This window comes from Planococcus citri, chromosome 5 (genome assembly GCF_950023065.1).
Source record: "Planococcus citri chromosome 5, ihPlaCitr1.1, whole genome shotgun sequence".
In the NCBI taxonomy this organism is placed as follows: Eukaryota; Metazoa; Arthropoda; class Insecta; order Hemiptera; family Pseudococcidae; genus Planococcus; species Planococcus citri.
The window spans coordinates 180,820-204,847 of NC_088681.1; the positions used below are offsets into that span (position 1 = coordinate 180,820).

Genomic DNA, 24,028 nt, shown 5'->3' on the forward strand with positions numbered 1-24,028 from the left:
GTGATAGCAATTTACCTATACTGACACGCACGTATATGAGAGCCACTACGTAAATGATTTTCATTTCTCACGTACGAGTATATCACGATGACGTGACGTAGCGTAGACGTCTTTAGCATACGAGTAGTTAGTTATACATATATCACTAGGCGTTGTAAAATACAGCAATAACAACGGGACGGTGCAGCCGCAGCGTGCTCAAAGACATCCGGCGCGGCGCGGCGCGGCGCGGCGCAATTTTCGTAGGTCGTCTATATCTATTAAAAATATTCGAAGGTACATACATAGCCTATACTTGATGTAGACCTATACTGTATACTCGTACTGTACGTTAAAGGTAAAAATCATTTCTATAGGCTGTAGCTGTTCTACGAGTATATACGAGTAAGTACACGAATACGAAGTACGAATAGGTAATTAGGTAATTTACGTTAGGTTACGTTACGTAAGAGTAATTATCAATTAGGTAGGTACCTAGCTGCCCACCTCCACTGTAAGTACAGGGTGGACAGAAATATCGTGCTACCAGCAACGCCTAAAAAACTTTTCTGCCCAATACGTACGTATTTCGGTTGGTCACAGTGAATGATACGAGTAAGTACATACATGATAGCGTACGATTAGTTGTTGGACTGACGTGACGTGACGTTGAGATGATGACTTTCCACGTTTCACCAACCATTTTGTATTACTCGTAGCTAGGTATATGTAGAGGTATCTATTTAACCGTTGGGCGATGAGAAACTTTGTGCGGGGTTGACGGTTGACGGTTGACGATACGAGTATTTCTGTTCACCCTGCAGTACGAAAAATACCGTACAAAGTTATCGTGTGGTGTATGTACATACAATGTACATTGTACAGTGTACACTACATACTCGTACATTACGACCTTGACGCGTTACTGCCATGCCGTTAGAGATACCTATACCTACTCGTAGTATTTGTGGCATTGTTTTTTGTTTTTTGTTTTACAGCGCCTCATTCTCCGCGACGACACAAGATTAACTGGCGAATGAAGAGCGTTTCGCTAGACTCGTCTGATCCGCCAGATTTTTGTCAACCAAAATGTAGCGCAGTCGGATCTGCAGCTTCTGTCGAACCGCATTCCAATCATTCGTCCTCCTCTCGACTACAATGTATGCGATGCAGTTAAAGAGTAAAGCGTACTTTTCTCTATTTTTCTTTCTATCTTTCTTTCTTTCTTTCTTTTTTTCGTTCTTTCTCTCTGTCTCTCTCTCTTTCTTTCTGTACGGTGTATATGTCTTTGTCTGCCTGTTTCTCTTCACTTTTCATTGATGATGAAGAGTAAGAAGGTGTGGCTGTGGATAGTAGTGTATCGATTGTGTACCTGCCCATCGATAGCACGTACCTACATCTAAAAAGAAAAAAAATCCAACATCAAGTTGAGGTGGCCAAATTTCAGCACTTTACCTTATTCAATTTTCAAAATAGACATTTCAAAATTTAAAGAAAATGAACGAACGAACGAACGAACGAACGAACGAACGAACGAACGAACGAATGAATGAATGAATGAATGAATGAATGAAAGAACGAATGAATGAATGAAAGAACGAATGGATAAGTAGGTAAATAAATAAACGATACCGACTTGTCGAAAAAATTGAACAGGTAAAAAACTAAATAACGGTTCGAGTGGCCTCTCGATCGGTTTTTGGTACCTGGAATACCTCTATACATATAAGTATTGTGTCACGACTGACGTTTGAACCATTTAGGTGTCTATTACAATTATGGGATTATGTAGGTATAGTTGAAAGACTAAAAATTGTTTGTCGAAGATTTCGTAAAATCAGAGCGTGGCGCGTGGCAAGCTGTTAGTTTTTTCTGCATCGAGGGTCGAGGGTGGTGGTTACTGGTAAAGTTGCGGCGAATCAAAATTCTTTTCCATCAGCTGAGAAACTGGACGAAAGAAAACTAACGAAACAAACCATTCGGCTAGGTTTTCTGAGAATACCCCGGGGCCTAGCCGCGTGATTGTGTTTTTGGAAGTCGACGTATCGATAAAATTTCGTTCGCCAATAGGTATACCTATACCTACTACCTAGTCCTAGCTAGGTATTGACATGATGGGAAGGGAAGCATTCGATATGGTACATCGAAACTATAGACACTGGACCTGCGGTATAAGACAACCAACTGCAGCCGAGGGGAACGGAAACGATAAAGAAAGTTTGTGTAGGGAAAATTTATCCCGCCGAGTGCTCTTGGCTGCGCTGTACTTTGCATGTATGTATCCTATTTTGTTGGAGAAATCGATAACAGTGCAGCCAAGATCACCCGGCGCGGCGCGGCGGGAGAAATTTCCCCAACACGGGGTTTTTTTGGCAAGATGGCTGCCATTTGGTTTTCTTACTCCGCAGAGGGCAGAGCGGACAGCGACTGGTCCAGTGTCTACGAGTATAATCGAAACTATCGATACGCCTATCCAGTTCATCACCTACCTATCGTTATCGTATCGCTTTTATTTTTTTCTCCATCTGTCTGTCTGTCTGTCTGTCTGTCACGTCACTCTCTACTTTTCTATGTACCTTCATCTACACCTACACCTACGCATCTTTGTTCTGTTGCACGCGGTATACTACATACCTATATCACATACCTACATATTATGTACCGTACCTACTGTACGTACTGTATTTGTTATGCGAGCACCGACACCTACTCGTACTCGTAGTCGTAGTCGTAGTCGTAGTCGTATAAACCCTTAGTACCTTATCCGTTTGCACTCGTAGAATACTCGTAGTCGCGTAGGTATACGTATACGTATCTACCACCTATACGTATACACCAGACACCTATTAGGCCTAGTACCTCGCTACACTACTACGTATAGGGTGCGCAAAAATACTCGTAGGTCTAGGTATCGTATTTGTACATACGTATGTTTCGGTTGATCACGGCGAATGATACGAGTACGAGTACGAGTGATAATGATAGGAGAACATGGGACACGATTTGTTGTCGGACTGAGGTGATCAACCTATACGAGTATTTTTAATAGGCCTACGTAAAAAACTTTCTTCGGGTTTCACGATGTTTTTGCGCTGCGCACCCTTGTAATCGTATGCACATACTCGTACGAGAGCAGTAGTAGTAGCACTAGTAGTAGGCTACCCAGTACCCAATCTATCGTACACCTGCCACCTACCGTCGTAGAAAGAAACGCCCCTACGTTCGAGTAATTTAGTACCTATACCTATACCTGTACCTGTATACCCAGCAGCACTTCCGAGTAGGTATACTCGTAGTCGTATATCTATATTATACCTAGTTGATAATACATAGATAAGTACGTACATCTACGTACCCACGTACATACGTCGTCGGGTCGTACGAGTACCTACGAAACGGGATGAGCGAGGTCCCTTATAGGTATATGCTGAAGAAAAACAAAACTGGGTATCATAGGCACGTTATTCCTACTTAGTTCAACATCATTCGGAGCAAAAAAGATGCGTATAAAATTAAAATACTCGTAGCCCGTAGGTAGCTAGGCACTACGAGTATACTCGCAAGTTTTCTCGAATACGTACTCGTAGATATCTAATAGCTGGTGCTGGTGCTGGTACCATACTTGACGTTCGATGGTTTTTTCCACCTGTTCGCCTCCTGCAGCTGCAGCCCACTCTTTGCAGCACGTGTCAACTTGGGATGCGATAGCGATGGGTATTGTGGCAGTGGCTAATGAGTAGACTATCGCGATCGTGTAGCGTCGCTACGCCGCATTCGAAGCGAGCAGCTCGACATAAAAGGGAAAAAAATGTCAAAAACTTAGCTACGTAAACGGAAACATCCGATAGAATAGACGAAGAAGTACGTTTAAACATACCAGCACACCAGCTACGTAGGTACTCGTATTAGTAGGAATGGTGGCGGGGCGGGGCGGTGCGGGGCGCGGCAGAATGGACCGAGACTATGGCGTTAATAAATTTGCATACTCGGTTTGCCGTAAATACAGAGCCGGAGCCAAAGCGCACGCGTATGGCTCTGTATTTACGGCAAACCGAGTATGCAATTTTATTAACACCAACACTAACACCAGCACCGAGCTCTAGCTATGTACGCCGCATACGCGTAATACTCGTATTACGCGTATCTAATACGAGTACAGGAGTACCTCTACCTACATAAAACGCCATTGAGGCGGCAATGGCCAGTGACCAATTGGCCATAATACCTATACAGATACACCTTACACGTCGCGTCGCATCGTATACCTGCTCGTCGTACTCGTATAACGCTGTCGCTGTCGCTAACGCTCACGCTGCGCTATAGCAAACGCTGGCTATGCCCATGCCCATGCCCATGCCCATGCCCAATTGCCCATCTACTTGTAGATGACGGCATCGGCATCGGCATCGGCATCGGCATCGGCATACTGCTTATCGTTGTCGTATACTCGTACTCGTAGTATTGTACCTGTACAGTGTACCTACTCTTATGAACCACCTATCGCGATCGTATCTAGTTGTACGCCAGCCATGCACACAGTAGATATACCGTTATTACCTATGGTACCTATAGCTACACCTACACCTACACCTGCACATTGCGCTTGGCTTATAAGTAGGTACCTACCCAAATTGTTGGGCGTAGGGCGTAGGGCGTAGTGCGTAGTGCAATTTCGTATACTCGACCGACACTCGTATCGTATGTATTTTAAGTTAGGTACATAATACATACCTAGGAAGCTCGTACGAGTATAGGCTATAAACATAGAGGTACATATTCGCGAATACTTAGCACATACTCGTTTCTAATGGCGGCGGTTTGCTCGCATATTTTGCAGCGCCTTCGAGTCCGGTTCACAACAGAAGATTACTATCGGCGCGGCCAATGCGAATGAGTTCCGTCGAACTGCCCGATGACAATGAGAAGTCGCCCTCATCAGCCAGTAATTCGCCTATTCCGTCACCGATGGTAGGTCGCTGGCGCTGGCGCTCGCCCTCGCCCTCGCCCTCGCAGGCACAGCCGCCACAGGCTACCGTATTACGTATATTACGTAGCTAGCCAACGTACCGGTTAGGTTAGCATAGTGTTAACGATTACCTAATGGTGTGTTTTCCTCGTATTACGCAGAAACCGCAAAGACTGTTGCCGACCAACTTGTACGTTGTTTTATACAATTTCAAAGCCAGACATTCGGACGAATTGGACTTGAAGTAAGTAAGAGCCTGCGGCTGCGCCCGGGCCCGGGCCTTAGCCTTATGAGTAATACCTTACCTACTACGTAAATGTAAATAGGTACTCGTCGTATCATACGTATGTTACATGTTAGGCTACCTAACAAGGGAACCTCTTGAGGTGTCCGCTTCCGATTTGAACGGGACCGCGATTTTTGGAAACAGCGTGTTCTAAAATCCCCAAATTTAAATTTTCAGCTGCCCGAGTTCATTTTTCGATTTTTGGCGAATTTTTGCATATCCAAAATTGACTATTTTGGTGATTTATGTTTTTTTTTTTTTTTGTTTTTTTTTAAGTACGTACTTGATAAGTAAAAATGTTCAAAATAAGTCCTAAAACTGATATTAACCCCTCAAATCCAAATTTCGACATTTCCAGCCATTCTGGAGCCTCCAGCGCTATTTTTCAATTTCTCCAGAATTTTGAATTTGCTCCGGCCAGAAGGCGTGAATATGAAGTTGGGCAGCTAAAAATCGAGTTGTGTGTTATCTATACTCGAACTGTTTAACGAATTTATTCACATTTGAGCCGATTCTGGAGCGGACACCTCGAGAGTGTTTTTTTGACCGCTTTTTTTTAAAAAATAAAAATATCCGAAAACCAAAAATTCCTCGTTCGTGAGAAAATTTTTGAAATATGCGCGAATCGCTGTATTTCGTCATTAATTAATCACACGAGAGCGAATTTTGCCATTTCCAGCGTTTCTCGGGCCTCCCTTTAATTTTTGGATACATAGTTTTATTATGAAAAAAGCTGGTCAAAAACCCACTGTTGAGGTGTCCCCTCCAGAATCGGCTCAAATGCGAATAAATTCGTTAAACAGTTCGAGTATAACACGCAACTCGATTTTTACGCCTTCTGGAGCAAATTCAAAATTCTGGAGAAATTGCAAAATCGCGCTGGAACCTCCAGAATAGCTGGGAATGGCGAAATTCGCCCTCGTCGGCTTAGTTCGTGACAAAATACTGCGATTCGCGCAAATTTCAAAAAATTTTCCGCAAACTGAAAATTTTTGATTTTTGAATTTTTTATTTTGAAAAAACGCTGGTCAAAAAACCACTCTCGAGGTGTTCGCTTCAGAATCGGCTCAAAAGTGGATAAATTCGTTAAACAGTTCGAGTATAGATAACACACAACTCGATTTTTAGCTGCCCAACTTCATATTCACGCCTTCTGGCCGGAGCAAATTCAAAATTCTGGAGAAATTGAAAAATAGCGCTGGAGGCTCCAGAATGGCTGGAAATGTCGAAATTTGGATTTGAGGGGTTAATATCAGTTTTAGGACTTATTTTGAACATTTTTACTTATCAAGTACGTACTTAAAAAAAAACAAAAAAAAAAAAAAAACATAAATCACCAAAATAGTCAATTTTGGATATGCAAAAATTCGCCAAAAATCGAAAAATGAACTCGGGCAGCTGAAAATTTAAATTTGGGGATTTTAGAACACGCTGTTTCCAAAAATCGCGGTCCCGTTCAAATCGGAAGCGGACACCTCAAGAGGTTCCCTTGTAAGTACGAGTATGTATCACCCAATCACCCTTCACCCACTTGTTGGGTAGCCTTTAGGTACGTGCACGGTGCATATGCATGTGCATGTGCATGTGCATACCTTTACCTACACTTAGGTTTAGGATACAGCATTTAGCATAAATAGGTACCTACCTACTTACGAGTACGAGTACGAGTACGAGTATAATGCCATAATGGCACTACATATAAGTACCTGCGGTATCTGTGTACGTACATGCATTGCATATGCTATGGAGACATGGCGATGGCGTACGAGTATAGGCATAGGCCATGCAACAGACACACGACCCATGCATATCTGAAACAAGGGCATAGAATTATACATAGGTGTACTCGTATAAGCTAAGCTTACGTGTAGATAGATACTCGTAATAATTATAGTGATATGTAGTATGGTATGATTGGTAGGCCTATGGCCTATGCATACCTACGAGTATACTCGTATGTACGAAGGAAGGGCGGTAAGCGTATGAAAGCCAGCCTGCCTGCCGGCCGGCCGGCCGGCCGGCCGATTCGAAATTTTTCAAAAATGCAATACGAGTAGGTACAGTACCGAACAAAGAGTAGGTAAATTCATCGAACGATAGGAAAATCCCACGACGAAATTACGTTTTCGAACGACAGCGCTTTACGAGTACCATATTTGTAACGACCGTTTTGGTCTCGTTAAAACGACAGCATTAAATTTCACCTCTCGTTTCGTTTGAAATCGCCAGTTAACCTTTCGGGTGCCCGAGTTCATTTTTACATTTCCGATCAATTTTTAAAAAATCAAATTTTGGCCAAACACGCGAAAAAAAAATGAATAATTTTTCCAAGTAGGCGAGTGCGTATAATTTTGAGCTTTAAAACTGACATTTTGAAATGCGCGCGCTCCATTTTAGACACCCCTTCCCCAACTCGAATAGACGCGAAATTACGTCATTTTCGATAGTTTCATTAGTTTCCAGCAAAATTTAGGGAATTTCGAATTTCAGTTGCCCGAGTAACGTAGGTACGTGGTACGTGGTACGTCTACGTAAACTGGTTTTTAAATTTTATTCAAATTATGGTAGGTACCTACGTAATATTTTAAACATTCGCGACACGCGAAATTTTTATGTTTAATAGGTACTTAGCTACTTACCTAGTTGTTGACGTTAAGGATCGTTACTCTGTCGACATTTACCGTGTAAAAATCGTAATCGTACGAGCACCTACTTGTCAGTACGATTATTCTTGTTTTTGTTTATTGTCCAATTGTCCATCGAACGGATGTAAAAATAAATTTTCTTTTAAATTTACCTACGTATTATTCGACATTTCGATCGATCCGCGTCGCGTTGTTTTTAATGACGATTTTGGTCGTTATTACGTCATACGAGTAATGCCATAAAATCAGTCTTAATAGCGATATCGGTGCTGGGTTAGTGGAATAGTGGAATAGTGGTTAGCGAGTCGCTCGAGCAGTTGCATCGCCATTTCCTCATCTCGTAATCGCATTTTTAGAGAATCTTTGAAAATTAAATTTGATCCGATTAAGCGGGAAGAAAAAATCAAAATTTCATCAAACTGATTTAGAGGGTTGAAATTTGTGCGTAGGTGTCTGGTGTAGGTATAACGTTGATATTTTTAATAGATAATACGTAATTTTCGAAACTTAATTTTGCGAATAAATTCGTCGTTCATTTAGGTACCAAAGTCGTCCAAGTCGATGCATTTCATTCGATTCGTCGCGCGTCGGGCATGCGTGTTGGACTGTTGGCGTTGGCTTGGCGTGCGATGGTCGACAACTCTTTCTGCCGTTAAAAAAGGTTGTTTCGAGAAGTTAGCGTCTGTCATGTCGTGCCGATAAATGGCACCCCGTAAAAACCCCAAAAACGCAAAAACGCAAAAACGCAAAAATGCAAAAATGTCAAAATCGATTTTCATTTTTGTCAAGTGACGTAGGATTGTACATACTCGTAGAATGTAGATGAGGTACCCAGCTACCCACTCGTAATTTTACTCGTATTACTCGGAAGGTGCGATAAGGTACTTTCCATACACGAGTAGGAGTAGAGTACGAGTATCGGCTCACCTACAATAGGTACTCGTATTGTATAGGTAATGTATATGCAATATGCAATATGCAATATGCAATATGCATATGCAGCCACATACACAATACACAATACACATAGACAATAGACATACTCGTAGTCGTAGGTAGGTAGTACTAGGTAGGTAGGTAGGTACTGGATAGACAGAGACACACTAGATAGACTATAGATACGAGTAGGTACAAGTACGATATAGTGATGATATACGACATACGTATTAGATAACGACGTAGGTATAGGTATTAGGTATTAGGTATTAGGTACTCGTAAGTGGTAGAAGAGTCATGCGCTGTACCTATTGCGATTTGTTTGATGGTTGTCGTAGAGCTGGCTATAAAGTAACCGTAATCGATACGTCCGATCACGATTGGTGGAAAGGTAAATGCCTCGGCCGAGTCGGCTTCTTTCCTTCCAAATACGTTACCAGATTGCAATCCGGCGAACGAGTCTTACAAGTAACCCACAATTTACAAGTATCGGCCGCCGATAACGCAGATGAAGGAATAACGCTGCTTCGAGATCAAGTACGAACGCTACGCTTACGCTTACGCTTACGCCTACGCTTTCCTCATCACTTATACGTACGTACATACCTACATATAGGTACCCGACACCCGTATACCTACCAACCTACCTATACCTACAGGGTGCCCAGAAATATCGAGTACCCCAACGAAAGTTTTTCATTAAAAATAGGCCTATAGGTTGGCATTGGCAACGTGAACGGTCGAATAGATGCGTATGATTGGTGGAATGTTATCTCTCCAGTCCAACAACCAATCATGCGCTATCATTGTTACGCGTACTCGTATCATTCACTGTGACCAAAACCAATCCGAAGTATTTGACAGAAAACTTTCTTTGGGATACGGTACTAACAAGGGAGGTGCCCCAGGTGACATGCACCGATTTTAATGATTCTTGCACCATTGGATAGAGGACATCGAACATAGTCTAGGTACCACAAAATTTTCAACTGCTAAAGTTAATATTTCGATTTTTCAGAGCAATTTTTCGATTTTCACATAGCAATTACGTGAAAATAGAAAAATCGCCCTGGAAGGGTCAAATATTAACTTGAGCAGCTGAAAGTTTCACAGTGGGCTAGTATCATCATATGTATTGAAATGCCTAAATAATATCGAAGGTTTCGGTATGCGACCTCCGCCGACTATTTTTGGCCAATTTTTCAAAATTGCAGTGTGAAAATCGAAAAATTGCTCTGAAAAATCGAAATATCAACTCGAGCAGCTGAAAATTTTGTGGTAGACTATGTTCGATGTCCTCTATCCAACGGTGCGAGAATCATTTAAATCGGTGCATGTCACCTGGGGCACCTCCCTTGTAAGTAGACTCCCGATTATCCGCCATTCGATTATCCGACCCAATTTTCGTCCGCCCTTGCCCTTGCCCTTCCCTCCGGGTTATCCGACCTACTGAGGGCGGATGCGTACATATTTGCATATTTTCGCTGTTTTTACTCGTTTCAACGCAGATTTTTCTCATTTCTGCTCATTTTCTCAAATTTTTTCAAAAAAATCACGTTTTTTTCGCTATTTAGCTGGAAATTTTTTTTTTAATTTCACCCGAACGAAACGAATTCCCTGAAAAAAACACCGTTATTTCGGATTATCCGCCATTTTCGTTATCCGCCAGACCTTCAGCCCCAATTAGGGCGGGTGATGGCCGATCGGGAGTCTACTGACTCGATATTTCTGGGCACCCTGTATAGCCTATACCTACACTATACAGCCTATGAGCCTATAGCGCTGGATGCGATGCGCATTCTATAATTAGGCCTACGTATCACTTTCCAACTTTCCACACTTTCATACGTTAAGGGCCGATTCCGCGCATAGTTACACGATTGCATACCCGGTCCACCTGATTTTCGAGTGTTGAGATCTCGAGATCTATCCGACGAAAATCGATGAAATTTGAAATATACCTACACGTAGGTATGTAGATACTACACGAAGCAATTAGAAAAAAATGTCGGATGGGATTTTTAATTACTCGAATAGTTTTGGAATGATCGATGATTGAAAACTGAAAAGTGTTCAAATTTCGTTTATTTTCAATTTCAAATTCTGCGAAAAATACTCGATCAAATGAAAATTGCATCCGACATTTTCTTTTAATCGTTTCAAAGTAGGTATATATATTTCGAATTTCATCTAATTCTGTTCAGTAGGTAGATCTCCAGATCTGAAGATGCAAGTTGATAAGCAAGGTTTACACGCATGCTAGTGCAACTACCGCGAGTAACCGAAGTAACTTGATTTTTTAATTAATTGACGGATTATCCGTTCCATTTCAGTTCACGATGAAAAATAATAAATACTAGTAAATTTATTCGATCAGAGATGATCGAGTACTTTAAAAGTAAATGTAGGTAGGGTAAATGTGCCTAAGTTTGCGCGCTTCCTAAGATTGCGCAGTAACGATTTCTCAGAACCAGTGTGAGTTACAACATTTGATACCGCCTTTACTTGAAAGAAGAATCAAAATGACCATACTTGACGATTTTTGGTGATGGTAGCTCCAAGTGTTGCCAACTGACGAGCAAAAAACTTTTTTTTTCAAATTTTTTTATAACTTTTCCAATAAAAGCAGCACGTGACAATTTTTATGGAAATGGCAGTAGAAATCTAAATAAGCTATTTTTAGATTCGTCATTGTCTGGGGATTATAACAAGCACATATTTCAAGTGTTTTCTGCTTTAATTAGGTTTCAATTTTTCAATTTTAAAAAAAAAAACACCCCTGTGCCTAAGATTGCGATTTTTATTTTTTGCTACTTTTCTAGACTAATAATGATAATTTTCGAAATTTTCATCAAGAATTCAATTTATTTGAATGAAATGACACCTTATATACGTGTATCGTGTTTACTCCTTGTCAAAAGCTAGGGAGAAATGGGTGTAATGCTGGAAATACCATATATTAGCGCATTTCCAATGTGGTTCACTCAGAAGTTTCAAATGCACATTCATGTGAGACATTTTGTTTGCTTTCATCATTAATTAAACAATATTGACGAATTTCCATGTTTTTCACTGGTGCACAATCTTGGGAAGGTGAATGCGCAATCTTAGGAAGGCATATTCCTAAGTTTGCGCATTTGACTTTTTTTGGTTTTTGGTCAAAATGTCAAAAACTAAATTAATTAAAAATTTTATTTCTAGGGCAAATCATAGCCAAATGTTTGAAGAACCTTCTGTACAAATTTCAATATTCTAGCTCCTTTTTATAAAAAGTAGTGACTGTTTGAAAATTAGGTGCGCAAACTTAGGCACATTTACCCTACTCGAATTAAGTAAACTTGCAACGTGTGAATCATTGTCGAGGATTCTGCTCGCCGCTTATACAATAAAGTATTCGGAATCGGCCCTTGACGCGGGTAGTCGAGTGCCGAGTGTATTCCTTCTCTTTCCGCCCCCCTCCCCCCGCCCCCGCCCCCACGCACCACAACCAACCCGCGAGATAGTCAGGTCAGATGATTTCATTAGCGAGCTGCTAAATTTTAGGTACCTACCTAATTGTAGAACCACGACCTACCAATTAGATACCATCGCTCGCTCTACACTAATATGTACCTAGTATAGCTATAGTTGTACCATACACCTACGTAGCGTAGAATTATTAACTTACCTACATACGACGCTTTGCGAACGCCAACGCCAACGCCATCCAACGGCTAGTGCGATTGCGATTACGATTGCGGATAGGCAATGGGCAAGTGTTGGAGGTCGTACAAGTACTTGGACTAGGTATATACTCTGTTCCAAATAAGAAACGCCAACTTTTTCAAGGAGCAAAACATAGGGTCCACATGAACAAGCAAGGTTGAGCACTACGCTAAGCCAACGAAGTTGATAACCGGTTTGCTTTTCATTGCTGCGTAATGTTGTTTACCTCCCCGTCAGTTCCCCGAACATCACGCCTCGTCGTGTGTTGCGGGTTGTCAGTTGGCGTTTCTTATTTGGAACGGACTATAGTACCTTACAACAACACTACGTATGGGCACAAAACTTAGGTTACTGCGTGCGTGCGTGCGTGTGTGTGTGTGCGTGCGTGTGTAATGCCTATCTGTACTACATAGGTACCTACTTGAATGGTGGAAATGCAAAGGGTGCTAAGTGCCATTTTTTTTTCGCGTGTTTTCTCACCTTCAAAGCAATGTACGAGTTCATCATTGTGTCACATTTGAAGAAATGTTTAACCATGTACTATAAATAAAAACTAAAGAGATAGCGCTTTCCACGTACATATTACCCAAACTCGTTTTTACGCTCTTCTGTAAAAAAAAAAAAAAAAAACCGTTTTTGGCACTTGGCACCCTTTGCATTTCCGCCATTCGCTTGTATTTGTACTTAATTAGCAGCGACCGCCACCGCCACCTAACTGAGAGTGTATCTATTGCAGATTGTGATTCAAGTTGGAGAAGATATCGACGGTATGATCATGTTTCGAAATGGCGATAACCAGCAAGGCGTTTGCCCGTTGGAGTTTTTACAAGAAGTGTGACAAGAGGCGTGCTACCCGCTACATTACTGGAGGAGCGTTAAACCGTCCGCGGCGAAAAACGAACGAAAATCATTTCGCAGATACACCATCGATAAACATATTTGCTCATCCGCCCGATGTATCGGTAACATACTCGTAGTCGGCAGCGGCACATTTTCTAACAATAACTATAACAATAACGCTGCTATTCGTCATCGTGATGACGATGATGGTGATAATAATACGACGAGTAATAATGGTACTACGTTTTGTAGGGCCAATCCCAAGTCCAATAATTATAGCGGCCGCCGTGCCGAATGTTGTAAAAATACTGCCGACTCGGCTTCCGCGTCCGCATCCCCGCCTCCACCCTCGGTATTCGTCGACGAAAAAGATCGATTCATTATTACGTTTAAGAATCCGATTTACGTTAAGGATATTATCACCTGCAATTCGACCTGCAAACCTGCGCGCAACGCTCAAAGTGAAACCATCGCCAGCGCCGAATCTAACGCGTTTTTATCGTCGTCGACAATGCAGATGCAGATGACGTCCATGCGGAACAGTAATGCGATTGAAATATCACGCGAAAATTGCGCCGCAGCCGCAGCCGCCGCCGCCGCCGCCGCCAATGCTACAAGTACAACTGCCATTCGATCTCGCAAACGCGTGCACACGCAAGATGGCGGTCACGCCGACTCCGATGCCAATGCTGATGCTGATGCTGATGGTGATGGTGATGTTGATGGCCATCGTCTGAATTTGGAAGCTGTAGCATCAATACTGAAAACCAACGCGAATGCGAATGCGAGTAGTAGACCACCGAAATCGAAGATGGCACAAACGAACAAATTTTGCTGTACAAGGTCGTCGGCGGCGGTGGCGGCGGCGGTGGCGATGCCCTCCGAATGTGCGCGTATTGACGAGTCGTCGTTGTGTACGCCACGACTAAGCTGTGAAAATGTTTTACAAGCGAATATCGCTCGTTGTGATAGAGCGATACCGCCGCCGCCACCGCCGCCGATGGCACGAGATATCCCTGCGGCGTGTGATGGTGGTGACAATACCAATGCGGCTCGTAATACTGTTCTGTGGTATATCAACGACAATTTAATCCAAATCAAGCAAAGACAGAATTGCAATTACTCGCACGCCGCCGCCGCCGCTGCTACTGCTGCTGCTGCTGCTGCTGCTGCTGCTGCTGCTGCTGGTGGTGGTAATGCTGTTAGTGCCAACGCCAATACGATGGACAATGACTTTCGAAGCGCGGCCGCGATCGGCGCCGTCCATATTTCCAATACGAGTACGAGTACTCGCAGCAATAGAATACCAATCTCGTCGTCGTTCAGACCTTTAGACATCGCTCGTATATCGAATTACATTTACGCGATGGCGGCGGCGGCGACGGCCGCAAGTCGTAGCGCCAGCGGTCCTCTCGGTTATCGTCTTACGAGCAAAACAAATTCGCAAACGCAATTCCGCTTACGCACCTCCGTCTCTAGACCGCTAACTATACGACATTTTTGAGATTACCCAATCACCCATACCTACTCCTACTTACTTACTTGTATCTGAGCTCAGGGCTGTGATCTACTCGTACCGCATGCTTACCTACTAGCTACGACCGCGACCCTACGTAGACGGTAGACGGTAGACGGTAGACGTACTGTACGTACATATTATGGTACCTGTACTCGTACCTACCTATGGAGCATTATGCGCCGCGCCGCGCCGCGCCGCGCCGCCAATTCGCCAATGTCAAACTCGCACTGTTTACTTTAGCTACGACTACGAATACGAATACGAGTACCTACCCAGTTTACCTATTAGCCGGCATCGGCGTAGGCATTTTTCTCTTCGATATCGTCTCACCTTGATTACCGACCACCGACTACCCTGACGTGTTCGTATTTGTATTTCCCATTTTCTACATCTAGGTACTCGTATCTCTACCTGCACCTAAGTACTTCCTCCCCCCCCCCCCCCCCCCGGTCTTCTTCTTCTTCTTCTTCTATCGTAGGCATTTCGTATTTTGAAAATATTTCGTATTTGTTTTCATTTTTGTTGTCGTTGTCTATTCGTTAGATCACTTTTTCAAAATGCCTAAGCGGCAGCGACTACGACAGCACGATGCGATACCGCGTGCGTGCGTGTGCGTGTGCGTGTGCATGTGCATGTATGTGTACCAACACCTACGGTTGGAACCTTACCGGTTATTTTAGGGTATACTGCTCGTATACATACGAGTGATATGCACTGTACTCGTAGATATATTTATGGCGCGAGCGTGATAAGCGAAGCGATTCCGTGGCAGAGTGGCAGACTATACGAGTACGTAGCTGCAGTAGCTGCAGTAGGTAGGCTCGCGATCGCGTAAACTGTATCGTTAATTTTTAGTTTTTTACGCTCATCGCTTAGCTACGACTACGTAAACGTAAAATCGTAAGCGTTCGTTCATTTACGAGCACGAGCACGAGCACATATACATACTTACCATACCTACTCGTATTTCACAAAACACGCGTATTACCTACGTATTACGTACCTGTACCTACCTATTTTATTATGTTTTTATTTTCCTACGTACCTATACTCGTACATAAGTAAGTATGTGTTTTCTTTTTTCAAACACATTCTCGTATTCGCGTTCGCGTTCGCGTTCGCGTTCGCGTTCGCGTTGGCGCGCGCAAAATGCAAATACGAGTGTACCTACTCGTAAGTCCGCCTCCGTCGCGTCGCGTCGCGTTCGTTTCGATTTCGAATTGAATTGGCGCTTTTACCGAGTTTATATCGAAATTTTAGTTACCAAATCGTTACGTACCTGTACCGTGTAGGTACCTACTACCTACTACCTACCTTTATTCCGAATTATGGTGATCGGCTGTTCCGTCGACGACGCGACGTATGTTTACACCTACCTACATAAATGTAATACAGCCGCCGCGCCGCCGAGTACATTTTAGTAGGTACCTAAGTAAGGTACTTAGTACCCTCTTACGGTTGCGATAATTGCGATATGCGATAGTACAGTATATGGTACCTATACATGACCTATACGAGTACTCGTACCTGTACCTGTACCTATACTTATAGCTACGTTAAACGATGTACATACAATATACATTGATATTTCTCGTATTTTATAGTGTTTTCTTACTCTTACCTCCTAATACTCGTATGTACCTAAACATATTCGATTCGGATTCGATGTGTAGGGTAGGTACCTACGTTCAATGGTGCCAGTCGCGGTGTGTGTGTAATTTGTAATGCGTAATGTGTTAAGATGTAATGTGTAATGTGTAATGTGTAATGTGTAATGTGTAGGTATATACACGTTAATAGGTAAGGTACCTATGTACCTACTCGTATGTACGAACTACCTAGGTACATACGTTTGTCGTTTAGCTAATAGTAGATTATGCAACGTAGGGAGATGAGATACTCGTAATGTGATTTTCAACGAATTTTCAGGTTTATTTCCCCAGTAACTCAAAATGGTTGAAGATCGCATTACACTACGAGTATTTCCCTCGTTCCATACACTGTCCATAAGATATTTTACGTTTTTAAGGGAGAGAATCGCTAGTTTGTCCACCGAGCGATTGCGATTAGTGAGCGGCAGATGCGAGTAATGTAGCCGATTATCTCCCTAGAAACGTACTTAAATACATACATAAGTATTGTGTGTACAGTAAATGAGTAAAGCAGATAGCGCCGCCGTCGCCGCCGCCGCCGCCGCCGCCGCCGCCGTCACCATCCGCCACTATTTAATACGAGTATACCTTAGGCTGCATCTGCAGGCTCGGCTCCGTTCAATTTGGTGTGACTGGTTTTTGCGGCTGCCGCGTGCCCGTGCCGTCAGGTTCTTACTCTACGCAAAACAAAATCTAAAGTAAAAAACTGTACGAGTACCTGCGTAGATCATATCGCAACTTGCGCGTCCTCCGTATGAGTTGGCTCAGCTAATACCTATGTATTTAGTATTTACGCATTTAGGTATGCTGTGAAAACGCAAACGTTATGACTCAAAATTCCCAACAACTTCGCGAGCTGTTCGCAGTTTAAAATGTTGAATCAAAAAAAAAAAAACAAAAAACAAAAACTAAAGTTTTTATCGATCAACTTTCACGCGTGGGTGATTCCACGTCAATTCGACCAAGAAGTGGTAGGTAGGTGGGTGGGTGGGTGGGTTCGGCGATTTTTTTGAAATTTTTCCTGCGGAAAGACGTTTGCGAAGGATGAAGGGATGACCAATGGCGCAAATCGCAGCCCTCTAGCGCATTGTTAACCCTGTAGGCCTAAGTGTACTTTCACGGGTACCTCTACCTACCATACGATCCTCGAAGAGAAAACCAAATCGAAAGATACCTACTCGTATTTTTGAAATTGTCGCAAAATATTTTGAAATTTCGGCGCGAGCGATTTTTGGGTTTTTTTTTTTTTTTTTTTTTTTGTTTCCAATGGAACTTGTGCACCAACTGGGACTCCATCCTCTTTGTGTCGAGGCCTCGAACGTAAACGTAATTTTAATCCTAACCTTACAACGTAGGTACCTATCTAGATATCTCGTCGTACAGTACTCGCGTACACCTTCCTCGGAGCATTCACAAAATATACGGGATGAGCGCGAGTGGAAGCGGCCACGGACGGACTACCTCGCATTTGTGTTTTAGTTGTTTTGTTATTTACCTGGGTAGTGGGTACCCTTATCGAATAGGTACCTATACCGTATACGTATACTGCAATCAGACCATACCTGTACCTGTACCTGTACCTGTACCTGTACGCAATACTAATTGTTTTGATTGAACACCGAATAAAACTGGATTTGAACAACAAACTCTCCAAGTTTCTTTCCAAAGTATGGTACCTAGCCACCTATGTACCTTAACCTGCTGGTTCCCACATGTGACATGCCATGCCAAGTTCGCAGGTACAGAATGCTTTACACTCGATACAGTAAGTACGAGTGTGTTGAAAATATGGTTGCAATTCGAGAACCCATAAACACTCGAGACACGAACCTATACTGTACTGTAAGCGTACAAATTAAATAGGTATCTGGTATACGCTCGACGCGACTGCGCCGCTAAACAAATTATCCAAATCACCACTATAGCATATAGGCTACAACTATCATTCATATGTACCTAGAAGCGATGAAAATAAAAAATTATGTTTGAAAAAACACCAAATTTTCAACTTTTATTCGCGTTCACGTACCAGTTCGGGAATCGGGATTGGATTGAAAAATGAACGCCATTTTTGGATTTAGCTGGGTACTTACCTCAAATTAGTCGCAATACCGTGTTAAAAGTGTAAAATTTTACAATTTAGGTATTTCCAACTCATTTAGAGTGCAAGAAAGTGACATTTTCGAGTGAAGGTAGCTTCGTATACAGTATACACGATTGCAAGCTGTAATTGAATTCGCCGACCCAAAAAACACCCCTAGCCGACAGCAGGAGTCGCTGACGAGCAGATTTCAATGAGTCAATTTTTGAGCAACAAAGCTGCATTTTCAGCCAAAAAGTGACCCATCCAAATGTGCGCGTCAGCGTCAGCGACTCCAGTTTTTGGCTAGGCGTTTTTTGTTTTTTTTCCCCTTGGGACGGCGAAATCCATTGCGGCGTCCAATCGTCGATACGAAGCTTCCTTCTACTCAAAAATAGCGCTTTTTTCACTCTAAATGAGCTGGAATGATGCTTTTTACTAACGATGAAAATTTCGAGGTACAATATCGCAATTTTCATCGTTAGTACTCGTAAAAAGCATAAATAATAACCTTCGATGGCAATTATGGTATTTGAATAGGGTTTTCAAAAAAAATCCAAGTTTGAGTGCGCGCGATAGGTGAAGTTTTCCCACGGTGGTGTCGTGGAACAATGTTGACAAAGCGCGCGGTAGTACTGGAGATACATATTTTTTTTCAAACTTTCATTTTTTTTACCGTGTTCCATGTTGCACCCCCCTTTGGGACATTGCGAAAATTATATGTTATACCTTAGGGTGTAACTAAATTTCTGAGAAAATTTCGCAGAGACCCCCCTCTCCGTTTTTTTCTACAAATTTTTGAAATTTTGAGACCCCCCCCTACCCCAAACCATGAAATATGAATTTTTTCGAAAAAAAATTCCACACACGCGCCTACCTGAAGACTATTTTCTGTGAAATTTTCAAAATTTTTGGACCACCCCCTCCGGTGAAGGGAAATTTTAAATTTTGAGCACGTATGGGATCATTTCTCGGGTTGGGGTGGGGGAGTCGGCTCAAAAAAATTTGGGGTGGATTTACATCCGAACTAACATTTAGGGTGAGTTTCATCGACCAAATCGGGAAAAGTGCCGATTTCACTATCTTATCCTAAAAGGCTCTTTTACACTTTTAACGTCGTTTTCTGATTAATTTGAAGTCGCTGAATCCAAAAAATAATGACGTTTGTTTTGCAATCGCGCTCGTATTCGGCGAAATAATTTGGAGCGGCGAAGCCGCATCTCTCGACATACGTGGACACCACATTCTAATTCAGCGACCTCGAATTAGTCGAAAACGGCCCTTTACTCGATTTTTTTGAAAATCAGAAAATTCAAAAAAATCCAAAGGGGTACGTTCATACGTCGCCAATCGAGCTGAAAATCTGGTTCGAGGGATTTCTTGGGACGGCGAATTCATTGCCGGCGTCAGATTTTCACCAGAGCGCTCCATTCTCTCATAAAACGGCCTTTTTTAACATCAAAAATGACCCGAAAAAATGTCGTCGAATTTTGCATTTTTAATCGCGTTTTCTGACTAATTTAAGCACGCATTACGGTCCAAAAATGACCTTTGTTTTACGTATTTGTGATCGCCGATCGGACTCGTACTCGGCGAAATACTCGCAATTATTTCTCGTCGAAGCAGCGTCCCTCGACAAAAATGGACATCGGATTCGGACTCGGCTGGCTCGAATTAGTCGAAAACGACCCTTTACTTACCTACTCGATTTTTTTGAAAACGAACAAAATCCAAAGGGGTACGTTCATACTCGCATGTTTTTGGAAAAAAAACTTTTTATCGCTAATCGAGCTGAGAATCTGGTTCGGGGGGGTTATTTTACTTAGGTATTTTGAGACGGGGAATTCATTTCCAGTGTCAGATTGTTGCCACACGCTTCTTTCCACTCGAAAATGACACTTTTTCACTCAAAATGAGCTGGAAAAAATGATCAAATTTCACACGTTTAACAACGTTTTCTGACTGATTCGAGGTCGCTGAACTCGAAAGTGACGTTCGTTTTTCAATCCAGTTCCGAATGGGTAAGAAAACATCATCAAAAGTACGGAATTAGGTGTTTTTTGACATTTTTTTTTGAAACTCGAAAAGTGCAATTTTCGAGCAGAAGGATACTGCGTATCGGCGAGTGATGAGTGATCCCGGAATTGAATTCCCCGTGCCAAAAAACCTTCCTAGCTGAGAGCTGGAGTCGCTGACAAGCATGTTTCGATGAGTCATTTTTTGAGCAAAAAATGCATTTTATGCCAAAAAGTGACCCATCTAAATGTGCGCGTCAGCGACGCCAGTTTCTGGCTAGAGGGGGTTTTTTGAGACGGTGAATTCAATCTTCCTTCTACTCGAAAATGGCACTCTTTGGAGCTCAAAAATTGCGTTTGAAAAAACAATGATTTTTGCACTTTTACTCACGTTTTCTGACTCATTCAACGTTTGTAAATGTGCAAAATTTAAAAACATTTTTCCAGCTCATGTTGAGTCTAAGTCTAATGGCAAATTTTCCGCAGAAGAGATCGTTGTCGAAACAATCTTTCAGGGTAGGTAAATGAATTCGCCGTCCCAATAAACCTCCCTAAACTTATACTTAACCTGTTGGCTATTATAAGTGCCTAATATTTGTAATTAAACTCACAGAGAACACAACATATTCACTTACACGTTTATTAAACAACAACTGAACAAATATAAAATGGTACAAAGTATTTATAACATCGTAGAAGATTGTAGAAAAATGCTAGAAAAGTTAGCGTAAGATCGAGAAGAATAAATCTAGAATAAATCTAGAATAAATAAGAAAATACTGGAGAATGATAAAACCATGATAAAAACAGAGTTTGAAAATTGCCCAAGAGATAGCATAATATGCAAATCTCACAACAATATTTACGTTAGCTCGTCCACCGTATATAATGGACGAATAATTCAAATGGCAGGAATTAGGAAATGACGCCCACATTTTGGATGCAGAATCCTGGAAACGTTCTGCACATGTGCCAAACATGATGCTTACGGTGCTGGCGGAGAGAGAGACGGTTCCCTGGTTCAACCATCGACCTTTTATTCTCCTCATCTGGACCGCGATTCGAAGGGTTCATTTTGATGCAAACCTCCCAATTTGAGTTTGTAAAGAATGCCTCTGCGCATTGCGCGAACTCGTCTCTTACCTTACCCCACTTACCAAGCGTACGATCATAATCGCGTGTGGAAGTTGGTTATCTCCTTCCACACGCGATCATGATGGATTAGGATCATACGTGCGGTAAGTGGGGTAAGGTAAGAGACGAGTTCGCGCAATGCGCAGAGGCATTCTTTACAAACTCAAATTGGGAGGTTTGCATCAGATATTTGCTTGAAACCCAATCGCTGTCCAGATAGGGAATAAAAGGTCGATGGGTTCAACCCACGTTCAACCAGTAAACCGTCTCTCTCTCCACCAGCACCGTAAGCGTCATGTTTGGCGCATGAGCAGAAGATTGGCGAGTCCGCTATCACCAGGAGCGCTACTGTCGCATGTTGATTATGGGATAGGAGGTTATCACACACCATTGTTGATTATGGTGGTGTACAGATGTAAGACGTTTTTTCGATTAATTATCAAATTATAATATTGTTTTGCCGAAAATGGATGATTGTAATGTGAAGGCATATGATGCCATATATTACAAAGTGTACATTATTCTCAAAAATCATATTTTTCATGAGAAATGATACTATCACTGGGATACTGGGGTGTCCAAAAGTTAGTTTACGCTATCAAAATTCGCGTGTATCTCGAGAACGGAGCTTCTTATTAATAAACTGATGATATTGATCTGAAAGTGAATTTAATTCTCTACAATTTTGTTCATAACATTTTTCATCTTAGGATGTACCGTTTTCCAAAGAAATTCAACTTTTATGCCAAAACATATAAATGCTGAAATATGAAAAACACTGTTTATGTGCGTGTATCTCAAGAACCAAGCATCCGAGGGAAAGTTAATGACACTCTGCTAAAAGAAAATTTCAGCTTCTACAATTTTGTTCATAACTATTATTATCGTAGGATGTACTGTTTGTCCAGAAAATCAATATTGATGTCAAAATGCATGAATTCAACATTGTTCTTTTTTTGTGAAATTCATGTTTTTTGACATAAAAGTTGACTTTCCCGACGAACGGTGAATCCCAGGGAAAAAATGGTTATGAACAAAATTGTAGGGGATAAAATTTCCTTTCAGATAAGGTCATCAGTAGTTGCTAAGAGGCTCTGTTCTTGAGATGTATGCCAACTTTTACAATAAACCCATTGTTATCCTAGTGTTTATTGTATCATATCCCATAACCAACAGCCTGCAACCAACACCTGTAGAGCGCGTACTTTGGTAGCGGACTTGCCAATTTCCAGGATTCTGCATCCAAAATCTAGGCTTCACATTTTGTCATTTTTTCACCGTTGAATTATTCGTCCATTATACATATACGGTCGACGCGTTAGCTCGATTGGCGACCAAAAGTTTTTTATGCCCAAAAAAACGTCTAACGCATGAAAAGCGGAGGTTATACTGACGATGTAAGATGCGGACGAAGATGTCTACTCGCACCTGATTGGTTAGTGATAGTGAATTGACCAATCAGATGAAAGATTCGGCGATGAAAAGTTAATTTGATTTAACTTTTCATCTTCGTCCGCATCTTTCATCTTCAGTATAACCTCCTCCGCCTAACCCTTTTGCGTAATTTGTATTTTTTTGATTTCCCGAAAAAAATTGTGTAAGTTAAAATCAAAAATGTGGTTTTTGATTAATTTGAAGTCGTGAGCTGAAATCTACAGTACAGTCGGATTTGTGCGCGCGCTGCGCTGCGCCGCGCCCCTCTCTCGTGGAAAACTGGCAGTATCCTTCGGAGCCTAATTCTAGCCTTAAGCCTAATAGGCTAGCATCAATTCGGACGTCATTTTCGAATTCCAAGTCAGCGACCTCAAAAATTATTATTCAAAAATCAGAATCAGGGATCGCGGAGGGAGGTGGTCAGTACCTCCCGGCTCCGGCTCCGGCTCCACCCGGCACCCTCCATATTTTTTCAATCCCTCCAGGAGGTGGCTTCTTGAGGGGGGCCTCCTTACAATAAAAATGAGTTTTGCAAACTTACATAAGTATCAAAATAATTATGTCATAAATGTCTAATGTCACACTTTATCATTAAAAAATTTGAAATTTATTAATTAATTTATTAATTATTAGTAAATAAATACTAAAAGAATTACTGAATTCAATCGGAGCTCGGAGGGTACACATTTCAAGTACCTCCAGCTCCACCTCCGGCTCCGTGTCAAAAATTTCAAGTACCTCTCACTCCGGCTCCGGCTCCGGCTCTCGGAGCAAGTCAAAAAAAGGTACCCTCCGGGGGGCTCCTACCCTCCACCTGCGCTCCGCTCCGCGATCCCT

General features: G+C 42.1%; 2 protein-coding genes across 27 annotated transcripts in view; both read left to right on the forward strand.

Moving 5' to 3' along the window:
* Positions 1 to 13,850, forward strand: part of Stacl (Stac-like) — an 84,044-nt gene extending 70,194 nt beyond the window's left edge. For 16 of the 26 annotated variants that reach the window (XM_065366164.1, XM_065366170.1, XM_065366165.1 and 13 more), the window contains 5 exons: positions 978 to 1,139; positions 4,817 to 4,947; positions 5,107 to 5,189; positions 9,151 to 9,349; positions 13,254 to 13,850. In XM_065366164.1, the coding sequence (XP_065222236.1) occupies positions 978 to 1,139; positions 4,817 to 4,947; positions 5,107 to 5,189; positions 9,151 to 9,349; positions 13,254 to 13,355 (677 nt within the window). In that variant the 3' untranslated portion in view covers positions 13,356 to 13,850. Of the gene's footprint in view, positions 1 to 977; positions 1,160 to 4,816; positions 4,948 to 5,106; positions 5,190 to 9,150; positions 9,350 to 13,253 lie in introns of those variants that run through there. The other 10 variants (XM_065366176.1, XM_065366173.1, XM_065366172.1 and 7 more) reach the window with 8 other exon arrangements.
* LOC135846830 (uncharacterized) lies at positions 13,472 to 14,861 on the forward strand. Its single transcript, XM_065366128.1, has 2 exons — positions 13,472 to 13,479; positions 13,610 to 14,861. The coding sequence occupies exons 1-2, from the start codon at positions 13,472 to 13,474 to the stop codon at positions 14,859 to 14,861; spliced, it is 1,260 nt and encodes a 419-aa protein (XP_065222200.1).
* The last annotated feature ends 9,167 nt before the right edge of the window (positions 14,862 to 24,028 follow it).